General features: G+C 38.5%; 1 protein-coding gene across 1 annotated transcript in view; it reads right to left on the bottom strand.

Annotated features, from left to right (window-relative positions):
* Positions 1-13839, bottom strand: part of LOC145980696 (coiled-coil domain-containing protein 77-like) — an 81464-nt gene that overhangs the window by 5381 nt on the left and 62244 nt on the right. Inside the window, exons 6-7 of the mRNA XM_083113761.1 lie at positions 12903-13137; positions 9172-9288 (exon numbers count right to left, since the gene is read on the bottom strand). Of these exons, the coding sequence (XP_082969887.1) occupies positions 9172-9288; positions 12903-13137 (352 nt within the window). The remainder of the gene's footprint in view (positions 1-9171; positions 9289-12902; positions 13138-13839) is intronic.

The following is a 13839-nucleotide window of genomic DNA, read 5'->3' as shown; positions in this document are numbered from 1 at the left end:
CTTATGATGTGAAATACAAAGATCATGGTTACATGTGTGCATGCACGTGCACACTCTCTCTCCCTCTCTCTCACATACACACACACAACCCTTGGTTTTTCCCCAAGATTTACTCCAGTGATGAGATACCGTATTTATGCGTGTATAGTGCCAATGCGTGTATAATGCGCACCCTGGTTTTTGATGGGTAAAAGTTACAAAAAATTATATCTCGTATATAATGCACAGTACAATCCAGTTTCAAGAAATGGCTTCATGCCATGCTAATCAAGAGTGAAATGACGTCATACGTATTCAATGAGTCATCTGTTGCTATGTGGACCAAGAGCAAAATATCCTCGTGTAAACAATAAGTCTCCAACCCATGCCACCTCCCCCTCTCCCTCCATTGTGTTTTGCATCCTAAAGCTTTCACTCTTTAACCACATTATTTATTCTGTAATAGATCAGAATTACGTTATGGATTCACAGTGCTCAGGAAGTTATTTTCTATTATTTCTCACCCAACAAATACTGCTGATATGCATCCCATGTAACGGAAGGTGCATGCTTGAATTCCGCAAGACTTGCACTGCTTTTCTTGGTGTCGCAGAACATTACATTACAAAATGAAAAATCGTGTGAAATGGCCTTCAAACTTTTATACGTGGTTTTGCTCATTCCTTCTTTTTCTACAAGAACTTTAAAATATATACTTTTTGTGACTAATGTAACATTTATACAAGGCACATTCAGGACCTTCCAAATAGCAGTTAGCAGCACAAGATTTCTTCCATTAAGGAATTTACACACTCCATGAATGTCATATTACTTGGCCAGTAATACATTTTAATTTTTATTATATTTTCCCGTATCTTTTCTTTCAACCAAAGTACCATAAAAATCAGAACGTTCCTTCATTTTTTGATGAACTTATTTCAACCGCATTTCACATTAGTGTCATTATCTTGTATGGAATACTGTTTCCATATTCAGAAACTGCAGGATTCAAGCTTTACAACGATATATAACATGATAGGGTTCCGTAAACATGAAATATCAATGCAAGTGTCCCAAAATCATGGAACGGCCCTGTGCGGTTTCATGTTGGCTGTCTGAATTATTCCGTGCACAATACGCACCACAATTTTTGTGAACAAAAGTTTTGGAAAAAAGTGCGCATTATACATGAGTAAATATGGTAATTGTTAGATATTATGTGAGTTGGCACCTGGCAATATTGTTTACTCTGTATTCTGGGCAATAGCCTGTGCAGTATTTTGTTTGTTCTATGCTGTGTTATATTACTGTCATCCCGGGCAGAAAAAATATGAAGATTCTCATGTTTTTTACTGTGTTGTGTACATGTTCTTGAGAATATAGTCAAAAGGATATTAGCAGCGAGTCTTTTATTTCTCGATCCAACATTTATTGGCGACCGTGACAGGACCTGTCTTTTCTTTCTGTGTTGGACCGGAGAAGAAGTAAGTGCAAATATCGGAAAAATGTCAACGGACATTGATCGTCTCAAGAAAAGCCGTGCAGTGGAGAGGTCAGCTTTTACACGTGTTTCGGAGAAGATTGCAAATGAGTTAGCGATGCAAACTCCGGACAGGAATGTTATTCAAGCAAATATCCAGTTGCTTGAAAATAAGGCAAGTGATCTGCATGCTGCTGACATAACTGTTTTTGATTGGATGTTGGAATTGGGTGCTAGTGAAAATGAGTTAGAGAAAGAACAGTCATTGCCGGATGATTATCAGTGTTTGTTCAACAAGCGACATATTGAAGTGTCGAACTTTTTGAAGTTGTCGGAAGGAAACTGCTGTCAAGGCGAGTCATTTTCGGAAGTAAAGAATCGAAGATTCAAGTTACCTAAAATCGAACTGAAGAAGTTTGGAGGGGACTTGAAAGAGTGGTTACATTTTTGGGGACAATTCAAGAAGATCGATGAAGATGATACAATTCCTGCAGAGGACAAGTTCCAGTATTTAATACAAGCGACAATTGAAGGTTCTCGTGCATGCCAGCTTGTGAACAGTTTTCCACCAACAAAAGAAAATTACCCGAAAGTTGTGCAGTCCATGAAATCACGTTTTGGTCGCGATGATATGCTCGTGGAATTATACGTGCGTGAACTGCTAAAATTGGTGTTACAAAAGGTGTTGAACCGTCAAGAAAAAAATTGTTTGAGCACTTTGTATGACACACTGGAGTCCCAACTTCGAGCATTAGAATCGATGGGTGTTACCAGCGACAAATATGCAACAATGCTGTTTCCATTGGTGGAGTCCAGTCTCCCAGAGGATTTGATGCGTGTGTGGCAGAGAAGAACATTGTCTGCTGCTGAGGAAAATAATGAGACAACACCGACCGGAAGAATGCAGTCCTTGATGTCATTCCTGCGAGCTGAAGTGGAAGGAGAAGAACGAATCAACCTTGCAGCAGCTGGGTTTGAATTGGATGGTGCAGCAGTGAAAGTTCGGAAGAAAAGGTGTTCTCCACCGCGTCAGCCTATTATCCCCAGTGCGACAGATTTGTTGAGTGTCAGTGGTGGTAGGGAGAAAAGTTGTGTGTTCTGTGGTGGTAAGCACAGTTCATATGATTGCTTTAAAGCCCAGAAAATGTCTCTCTCTGAAAGACAGAAGGTTCTAAAAGATAAAAGCATTGTTTTGCATGTTTAAAATTTGGTCATTTTTCGAAGAAGTGCAAGGCCAATTTGAAATGTATTGTTTGCAAGAAAAAGCATGTTGTATTGATATGTCCTAATATTTCAGACAAATATAATGATTCTGACCATTATTCTGAAGGCAAAGAATCAAATGCTGAGGTAAACAATACACTGATAAATCAACTTGAAAATCTGCATGTATTCATGCAGACATTGGTAGTAGGATTTGAAAGGTAACTACAATAAGAGCAGGAATGTGAGAGTTCTTACTGACACAGGTTCACAAAAATCGTATATATGCAAATCTCTTGTAACAGATATGGGTTATAACTCCATTGGCAAACAAAGTTTGATACATTCGCTATTTGGTGGTACCATGTCTAGTACTTGTAATCATAATGTTTATAATGTTAAGGTATGTAGCATTGAGAGAGAATATTCGTGCACATTTCATGTTCTTAATCAAGATACAATATGTGGTGAGATTCCTTATGTAACACCAGGTGTTTGGTTAAATGAGCTGAACAAAAGTCAAATAAGGTTAACCTTTTGCCGCCCAAGGCCTTTTTCACAAGTAAGCCTCTATTGCCCGAGCTGATTTTGAGTAAAATGCAGAGTTTCAATTAAATGAGTGTAGATCGGAGGCTAATTGCCCTAGACAGATGAGTGATATACCGTTGTACGCGGAATGAACCAGAGATTCAGACTATATGAAATTTTTGAAAATTCGGCGTATATGTGGCAGGGGGAGGGGGCTAACTCTCAAAATTCCAAAATTTCGGAAAAAAAATTAGGTTCCCCCACCCTCCCCCCAAGAAAAAAGTACATGACAGTGTCGACATGCACATGAAAATGATCGCTGACATGTAAGGAACGCAAAAATGTTTGCATTATTATCATATGACCAATGTAACTTGAGTTGTATCCCCAAAAGGAATGGTTGGCACGCCACTGATTCAAGCTTCAAAATGCAGTGGTGCCTTGAAATGACTATAGCTCAGAAACTAAATGCCCTAGAGATATGAAAGATATACCGTTGTACGTAGAATAAATCACAGATTTAGACGATATATAATTTATGCACATTTATTCGGCGTATATATGGAGGGGGAAAGGGGGAAATCCCCTGAAAATACTTTTTTAAAAAATGGGGTTCCCCCCCCCCCGAAAAAAAAGGATAAGAAAAGTTTAAAATGCACACAGAAATTTTCGCTGGCATGTAAGAAACAGAAAAATATTTGCATCATTGTCGTATGACCAATGTAACTTGAGTTGTAGCTCCAAAAGGAATGGCCACTGATTCAAGCTTCAAAATGCAGCAGTACTTTGAAATGACTATAGCTCAGAAACTAAATGCCCTAGAGATATGAAAGATATACCGTTCTACGCAGAATGAATCATAGATTTAGACGATATATAATTTATGCACATTCGGCGTATATATAGAGGGGGAAAGGGGGAAATCCCCTGAAAAATACTTTTTTAAAAAATGGGTTTCGCCCCCCCCCTGCCCCCCCAAAAAAGGATATGAAAAGTTCAAAATGCACATAGAAATTATCGCTGGCATGTAAGAAACAGAAAAATATTTGCATCATTGTCGTATGACCAATGTAACTTGAGTTGTACCCCCAAAAGGAATGGCCACTGATTCAAGCTTCAAAATACCTTGAAATGACTATAGCTCAGAAACTAAATGCCCTAGAGATATGAAAGATATACCGTTGTACGCAGAATGAATCACAGATTCAGACGATATATAATTTATGCACATTCGGCGTACATATGAAGGGGGAAAGGGGGAAATCCCCTCAAAAATACTTTTCCCCCGCCCCCAAAAAAATGTCAAAATGCACAAAATGCAAAATTTATGCAAATTTGGTGTATATATGGAGGGGGAAGGGAGAAAACCCCCAAAAATTATTTTAAAAAATTGTCACTTCACCCAAAAAATGTCCTCGCACTTGGGCACAAAACGACACCTACGCACAACATTCACGGACGAAAAGCTAGAACGTAGTCACAAAGGAGCGCCAATTCTTGCAGCTGCTTGAAATTCTATTTTTAGACAATGCTGGGTAACCCCTGTTGCCACTTGTGCTAAAAAAACAAAGGTTTCCTTCAGCGCGCTTCGAAATTCCATTCTCACAACGCAGATTCAACAACCAGTCTTCCCCCTCCCCCTCCCCCTCCCCCCCTGCTTGCGCCCACACGGAAAACTTTCATTTTGACATCGGATACTGATAAACAAGCTTCCTTCGAATGCACTTAGCAGGAGGAAGGGAAAAGCATTGCTTTAGAACAACAAAGCCGGTCTTCCTTTGTCGGCAAAAAATTGACCTTGAAAAGAGATGCAAAAGAGAAGTCCCTTTTCCCGCCTTTCCCCCCCCATTTTCATGAAGACAAAAAAAATGCAAAAAACCATTTCTGTTAAATACATGTGTTAGGAACAATATAAAAAAATAAAATCGAAATTCTAGCCAAAAATAGAAAAGTTATAACGTAAAAACTACGACCTTGACACAGCGTCTCGATCGAGACACTTGGAACCCTGAGGGTTACTTTTGGGTATCTCGTTCGAGATGCTTGGGCAGCAAAAGGTTAACAGATACTGGTAAGATGAAAGGTCCAGTTGAAATTCTTATTGGTGCGGATGTTTGCGGTAAATTACTGACTGGCCATGTTGTGAAATTAAAGTGTGGTTTAGTGGCTGTGGAAACTCAGCTGGGATGGACACTTATGGGTAAAGTTCCAGGTGAAAACAGAAAATCAGATACAGCTTTGTTGATATCGAATTTATATGTTGGTGAAGCCATAGCTGATCTGTGGGAACTGGATACCATAGGAATCAAGGACCCCATTGCCAAGAAGTCTGCGGAAGAACACACACTGGCTGTCAAAGAACATTTTTTACAGACACTGACATTCAATGCTGAAGGAAGATATGAAGTACAGTTACCATGGAAGGAAGATTGTTCGCCTCTCCCCACCAATAAAGAACTAGCAGAAAAACGACTTTGGTCAACTACACAGAAGTTGAAACAAGAACATCTGTTGCAGAGTTACGATGAAGTGCTACAAGAATGGTTGTCCGAGGGAGTCATTGAGGTGGTTCCAGAGGATGAAACAGAGAATTTTGGCCATTACTTACCCCATCGACATGCAGTGAAAGAGAGCAGTAACACGACAAAAATTAGACCAGTGTTTGACGCTTCTGCTAAAGTAAAAGGACACCCGTCTTTGAACCAATGTTTAGAACCTGGACCCAACTTGTTTGCTCTTATTGCTGATATTTTACTACATATTCGGAAAGGAAAAATTGGAGTTATAGCAGATATTAAATGAGCTTTTTCACAAATTGCTGTACACCCTACAGATAGAGACTACCTGAGATTTCTCTGGTGGCACGATATTAATACTGGAACGGTTCAAGAATTCAGACATACTCGTGTAGTGTTTGGTGTTACGAGCAGTCCATTTCTGTTGGGTGCTGTTATTGAACATCATTTGGATCAAGCATTGCAGAGTTGTCATTTTGGGAAGGAAGACTTAGTTTATACAGAAGATACTATTTTAAAATTACGAGGTTCCTTTTATGTTGACAATTGTGCTACCAGTGTAGACAATCACAAAAATCTCCATAAATGTATAAGAGAATCGCGTGCAGTTATGGCTGAAGCAGGTTTTGACCTTAGAGGGTGGGAGTATTCAGTCCCCCCTACTTCAGTGTTAGGACTCAGTTGGAATCCTCAAGCCGATACATTTACAGTTAATTTGGACATTGAAGATGTTGAGCTCAAGACAGTTTCGAAACGTGTGATATTATCTGTAGCACACCGTATATTTGATCCTATAGGTTTTACTTGTCTCGTGACTCTTCTACCAAAATTGTTACTTCAGCAGACTTGGGCAGAAGGGCTCGGATGGGATGAGCAAGTTAGTGAAGAAATAAGAACACAGTTTTTAAATTGGGTACGAGAATTACCAATGCAAAAAGAGGTAAGGATACCCAGAAGTTTCATGGGCTGGGATTATGAATCCAATGAACTTAATTCTATGAGCATTCACGTGTTCTGTGATGCTAGCAAAGGCATATGCATCAGCAGTTTTCATGAGGGTTGACACAAGGAGAGGTGTTAGTGTACAATTGATTGAGGCAAAGGCACGAGTGGCTCCAAAGAATAGTACAATTCCTCGGCTAGAATTGCTTGCCGCGATGGTGGGAGCAAGGCTAGCAACCAGAATTTGAGAACATTTGAATTTAAAAGATAACTGCATTATCTTTTGGACTGATTCTTCCACAGTGCTGACTTGGATTCGACGAGAAGGAGTTTGGGGAGTATTTGTTGGGAACAGAGTTAAAGAAATTAGAAAACTCTCTGATCCCAGTGCATGGAAATATGTACCCAGTGAAATGAATCCAGCAGATTTTCCTTTAAGAAGTTGTGATGCAAGGCAGTTGTTGAGATCCTTATGGTGGGAGGGACCTCATTGGTTGAAAGGGGATCCGTGTGAGTGGCCACCAATGGAGTTTCTTATCAACAAGGAGGAAGTTGACAGAGAAAGAAGGAATGTGCTACCTTCATCAACGATGCTTAGTATGAAAGCTCAAGATGCTGAGTCTAGATGGTATTACAGATATTTCTCTAACTATAACCAAGTGATTAGACTCATTGGATGGATCAAAAGATTTTTGTATAATAGTAGAAATTCGCAGAATCATAGATCTGGAGATCTTGGTGTTCGCGAACTTCAGGAAGCAGAAAATGCAGTATTAAGACTAATACAACAAGAAGCATTCCGAGGAAAGGCTGACAAATCCCTTTCCTCTTTGTGCGCATATGAGGGCAAGGACAAGATTATTCGTTTGAAAACCAAAATTATTGCCAGAGAAGATACTGAAAATTTCAGGCTTCCCATACATAGTTCTTCCAGCACAACATCCAGTCGTTAAATTGCTGATAATGTATTGGCACAAGAAAGCATGTCAAGCAGGTGTAAACATATTACTAAGTATTTTAAGAGAAAACTTCTGGATCCTTCATGGTAGAAGAGCTGTACGTTCAGTGCTCTCGAAATGTGTTACTTGCAGGAGACACGCAGCCAAACCAATCCAAGCCCTTCCAGCACCATTGCCAGCTGATCAAGTTGGAGATGCTAATGTATTTGAAGTAACAGGTGTGGACTTTGCAGGACCTGTTTATCTTAAAGATGGCAAAAAGGCATGGATATGCCTTTTTACGTGTGCAGTATATAGAGCCATTCACTTAGAGTTGGTTACTTCTCTATAAACTGGGATTTTTATCCAGGCTTTTAAACGATTTGTGTCAAGGAGAGGCAGACCCTCTGTAATCTACAGTGATAATGGTACCAATTTCAGAGGAACTGAGAATACATTTATGATACTCGATTGGAAGAAAGTTGAAGAATATTCCACAGCTCAGCGAATCCAGTGGAAGTTCATTCCACCCAGTGCAGCCTGGTGGGGTGGTTTCTGGGAGAGACTGGTTCGTGTCCTGAAGGGTCTGTTGAGAAGAACACTCGGGAAATCAGTTTTGTACTACGAAGAAATGACAACAATCATCTGTGACTGTGAAGCCATAATTAATTTACGCACACTTACCTACATGTATGAAAGTGAGACAATTAGTTCCTCTAACACCTGCTACGTTCTTACAAGAAATCAGGGAGACAGATGTACCTGATTGTGACCATGTGGATTCTTCAATGCTCAACAATCGTCTCCGTTACTGTCAGAAGTTGAGACAAGATATCAGGCATCGTTTCAGGAATGAGTATCTTGGACAGTTAACGCAAAAAGCCATACACAGAGCATGTGGGTCTGTCAGGGTAGGATATATTGTGTTGATTGGTTTTGACAATATGAAAAGATATAATTGGCCATTGGGTTGTGTAACTGAGATTCTTCCAGGTAAGGATCAAGTGACAAGATTGGTACGTCTGAAAACTTGCCATGGTGAACTACTTCGTCCTGTACAGAGATTGTATCCATTGGAGGTGACTGCAGTGGAGGGTGAAGCAATGAAGAGTTCATTACCTAAGCCACAAACCAAAAAGAAACATCAGAAAGTTCTCCATCCCACTGAAACCAAACCTTGTACCACACGTAGTGGGAGAGAGATAAAATTACCTAAGAAACTATTATTGTTTGATATGCCAACTCAGGTGGGAGGATGTTAGATATTATGTGAGTTGGCACCTGGCAATGTTGTTTACTCTGTATTCTGGGCAATAGCCTGTGCAGTATTTTGTTTGTTCTATGCTGTGTTATATTACTGTCATCCCGGGCAGAAAAAGTATGAAGATTCTCATGTTTTTTTACTGTGTTGTGTACATGTTCTTGAGAATATAGTCAAAAGGGTATTAGCAGCGAGTCTTTTATTTCTCGATCCAACAGTAATACTGTATTCACAGAAATGTAAATATGTAATGGAAGAACAACACAATTATATTAATGGTATATGATCAAATCGGAAACCTTTTGGAAAGTAAACACAGCTTACCTTGTATTGTATTTCAGAAGTCCTAGCTGCTTCCTGGGCCTTCAGTAAATCATTTTGCATCTCAAGACATTGTTTTTGGTAGGTTTTCATGACAGTATTTTGCTGTTCTAAACTCTTCTGAAAATAATAGTGAAAAAGATCTACATATATTTCATACCTGAAGGCAAACAAACAACATGATTTTACTCACACAGTAGTAATCCATTGATGATAGACACATCATTTGTATTTTAAGAGGTCTGACAATTAAGTTTGTGAACTTGCCACCATGTGTGGATGTTGGCAGCACTGTACAAGAATATTTACACTCCAATATTGATCAAATTTTAATTATTGCAATTTTCAAGTATCTGTATCAGTGGGAATTGGTAAGAGTACTGGTATCAGTTCAGCTCTAATAAACACCCATGCCCAGGACAGGACACAAACCTGGGAATTTTGGTGGTGAGATGGAAAGTTAACCACTCAGCCACCAAATTTGGTTCCTTATGAAATTTAATTATATATTATATTTCTATTTTATATTTTACAATGGATCATTACTCTATCAGTGAATTTTGTATTTGTAAAAAACTCATATCAGTCCATTCCTAGTTTATATCCTCAATTCAAAAACATTGTTCTTTCATTTTCTTTGACTGAAAAAATATTTTCCATGTGGATTATTTTCTACAGAGGGAAATGTGGACAACATATTAAATTTACAGCAAAAATAAATTAAAGGGGAGGAATATAACAGATGTAGCAGAGGTTTATGAGGATTCATGTGAAGGGTGCAAAAAATAAATACAAAGATACATCTATGATTGCAAGAGAAATAATGAAATCATGAGGTGACAATATTACATAAATAATTGCCAGAAAAAGTAAAAAAAAAATGTACAAAATTGATTTGATTGATTGAGTTGGAGTTTTAAGTCCATTTTATACACAGTAAGGCTAATCGGTACTGGACCTGCAGTTTAAAGTGGGATCAGAACCACTATGTGCATCCACTGGTTGATTGATTGAGTTGGTGTTTTAAGTCCACTTTATGCACAGTAAGGCTAATCGGGACTGGACCTACAGTTTAAAGTGGGATCCAAACCACTATGTGCCTCCACCGGGAATCGAACCTGGGTCCCCTTGATTACAAGGCGATGACGCTACCACTGCACCATTGGGAGGCCCGAACCCTTGATTGGAAGGTGACGACGCTACAACTGTGCCATCGGGAAGACCAAAAAAAGTATAAAAATTAAGGAGATAATGCAAGATGCAGCAGAAAAATGTCCCACATTTTGCTGAGTCATTGTTTTCCCCACGGTGGTGATGTAGGGGTTTCCAGTAGTATGTGCTTTTCCATTTTACTTGCTACCATGGCTTGGACTGGCATGCAATGTGTGTTCATTGTTGTTGAACCACTTATCCCAAATAACCAGTCTGTGATTGCCATGCAGAGCTTTTCAAATACATTTAGAGCTTAACCTCTTAACTGGGTATGACGTAATACTCCGTTGTGGCTCTACTGATTTATAATGGGCATGACGGGATACTACGTTCTCATGTTCTTACTGCTGATATCTGTTGTGTATGACGAGATACTTCGTAAAATTACTTTCTTCTTTGTTTCACCAGATGGCTCTGACTTCCAGACTGTTGTAACCGTTAGAGTTAGCGGGAAGCAACAAACACAGCCTGACGTTCAGTTCTATCGCGTATGCAATAATGGCTCAGGCAAATCGGAAGCGACGGCGTGTTTTTCCTGCTGAGGAAATCCGAGATAGATTGGATTGTGACGACGAATCGGAAGAGTTTTCGGGTGAATCTAGTAATGATGACTGGTGCAGTTCAGATAACGATTATTCCAGCAGTGAGGCGCATCCTGAAAGTGGGACAGACAATGAAGAAGAGGAAGAATTGGAACCTGCAACTTCTAAAAAGTACCCTACAAGAAGATGTGTTGTACGTTGGAGCAATGGAAAAAGAAAGGAAACATCGTATTGGTGCCCTGACTGTGAAAAAGCTCTGTGCGTTGTGCCATGTTTTCGTGCATATCACACTGACAAAAGTTTAAAACTATGAACTATTTTAGGTGTAACTATTGTATTTGAAAGCATTGTAATTGTAAACATTGTAGTTGTAAACATTGTAACTTTATAATTGTAAACAATATATTTGTGAACATTTCATTTGAAATCTCGACATTGTGAAAACATAGATGATTTTAAACAAACTAAATATAAACATTCATTTTGTAACCATTGCAATTGTAAACATTGTATTAATTGTAATCATTGTAGTTGTAAATCTCGCATATTGTAAAAAGTACAACAAGGACCAATAAAAGAATAAACAATACCTAGATGGTATGCCATGGAGCACAGAAATATTAACTAAAATATTGGTTTACGAAATTCATCAATTTATCAACAAAAATTCCCAGGGCAGATTGGACTTTCGACGAGGAAATTACCCAGTTAAGAGGTTAATAGTCATGATGCTGTCCCAGACAGAAAATCCATACTGTTATGGGTTCAAAATTTCAGGATCAGCGTTAAAATGAAAAACCACTTCAAAGACCACAGAGTATTTGGAAACCGGAATATGTTGTTGCTGTCAGACAGTCAACTGTGTACTCTCTCAAACACTCATCCCATAAACATGCTTCTGCTTTGTTTCTGATCAGACTGCTATGAGAATTTTCAACAATTTCAAGATCATATGGAATTTTGTGAAGTTATCTTTGAAATGTTCCTGCAAACACTCTGATGCTCTCAAGTGACAAAGCTTGAGAGCAAATAGAATTTATTGGGCAGAAAAGAATCCACACCAGCTTCACAAAACGCCTTTACACAGTCCACATGTTGGTACGCTGTTGCAAATTGTTATGCAAGAGTTATAGTGAATTTTCCTTTGTATGTGCAAATGTTATAACACTTTTTCGAACCAAAACTCACTGCACCCACAGTGTGGGTTCAACAAGATGAGGCCACCACTCACACAGAAAGAAGCTTAATGGATGTTTTGAGAGAATTGTTTTCCAGGTGATCTAATTACATGGTGACATTCGGTGGCCTGCATGATCAAATGATCTCTTGTCTTGCAACACTTTTCTTTAGGGCCATCTGAAGGCTAACGTTTACTCACATGACTATGTACCATTGATGAACTGAAGGATGCTATGTGCCAAGAAACTGCAGCTGTAATGCTACAACTAACCCAGTGAGTGATTCAAAATCTCAGAAATCAATTGGAAGTGTGTTTCGCAAAAGAAGGCCACCATTTGGACATTATCAAAAGTGAAAACAAACTGAATGATGAGCATTTTCATATTTAGAATAGCACTGCTCATGTTTTTATTGTTAGCCTTTAAAATATGTTTTTCTTCTGCTGCATCCTGCACAAAAAAGATGAATGTTATTCTTAAAATCATATTAATGAAGAAATGCCATGGGTCACATTGAATTAATTTTTAATGGAGTAGAGAAAAGTAGCTATGAAGATTTTTGGAAGGTTAAACAAGGGAAAACTAGACTGAGGCAGACAGTGGGGTGCATGACAAATAAAATGTAACAGTACAAAAGTTGTTTGTGGGAATTGGTTACAAAACATTGCCACAAATCATTCCAGATACAGTACAAAACTTATGGGTAGTAAAAACTGTAAATACATGGCCATTTAAGAAGCGATAGTATTTCAAAACTAACAATTTTTCTACATAAATAAAAACATCAATTAGAAAAACTTACTTTTAATTTATTTTGGGCATCCATACCACTACAGTTCATCCTAGAATGTTTATGGCAGCAATCACAATGCCAGTTGTCATTCAAGCAGCTCTTCCAACGTTCTCTGTATTGTTCCAGTTGCTGAGTCATTTGAAGCTTCTGATGTATCCACTTTTGTTCCTTCTTGTTGTACTGTTCCTTTACCTTAATCAAGTCATCAAGTCTATCACAAGATAATACTGTAAGATCTTTAATTCTGCAAATAGAATATACACACATATATATAAATTAATATGCAAGAAATAAGCTCCAAATGTACAGTAATACTGATTTCTCTATACTTGGTTAAATATTTAGTTTATGAGTTTGTATGCTTGAAATGCCAAATAGACATGTCATTTTCTAATATGGAGAAGAATTTGTTCTACACAAATCAGTCTCCTCCTGCATCTGCACACTTCTGCCATTGCTCTGCGAAAGTCTATGTGCCACAGTGAAGATTTTAGGCCGAGAAGTTGTCAAAAAAGATGACACGCCTCTCTGTCATTAGCGGACCATTTCTACACAATGGAGAATTAAGAGAGAGCTTGAACAGTGTTGAATGAAATGCTCAGGCAAAAATTATCACACATCAGGATGACACTGTCTGTGAACCAATGCCAGCCAGATACCTTAAGTATCTCCTTTTCAGCAGTTCAGCATAGTAACAATTTGCACTGCCAATGAGGAGGACATTATGAATAACTTCAACTGTACTCCACTGCACACAAGCAGCAACATATTGGATTATAATTCATATCTAATCATTGTAATGATCACAATGTGATGCACAAAAGCTTGCTGATTATTCCTCAGAATGAGTGTGTGTACATTAATGGATGACATACATTGGCTCATATCATGTGGCATCAGTGTTCAACTTACTCACCTTTCAAAAATTTGGTTTAAATCTGCTTTA

Source organism: Lepisma saccharinum, chromosome 2 (genome assembly GCF_977018435.1).
Source record: "Lepisma saccharinum chromosome 2, izLepSacc3.1, whole genome shotgun sequence".
Taxonomy (NCBI): Eukaryota; Metazoa; Arthropoda; class Insecta; order Zygentoma; family Lepismatidae; genus Lepisma; species Lepisma saccharinum.
Note: the sequence above shows the minus strand (reverse complement) of the source record. Positions and strands in the feature narration are given on the sequence as shown.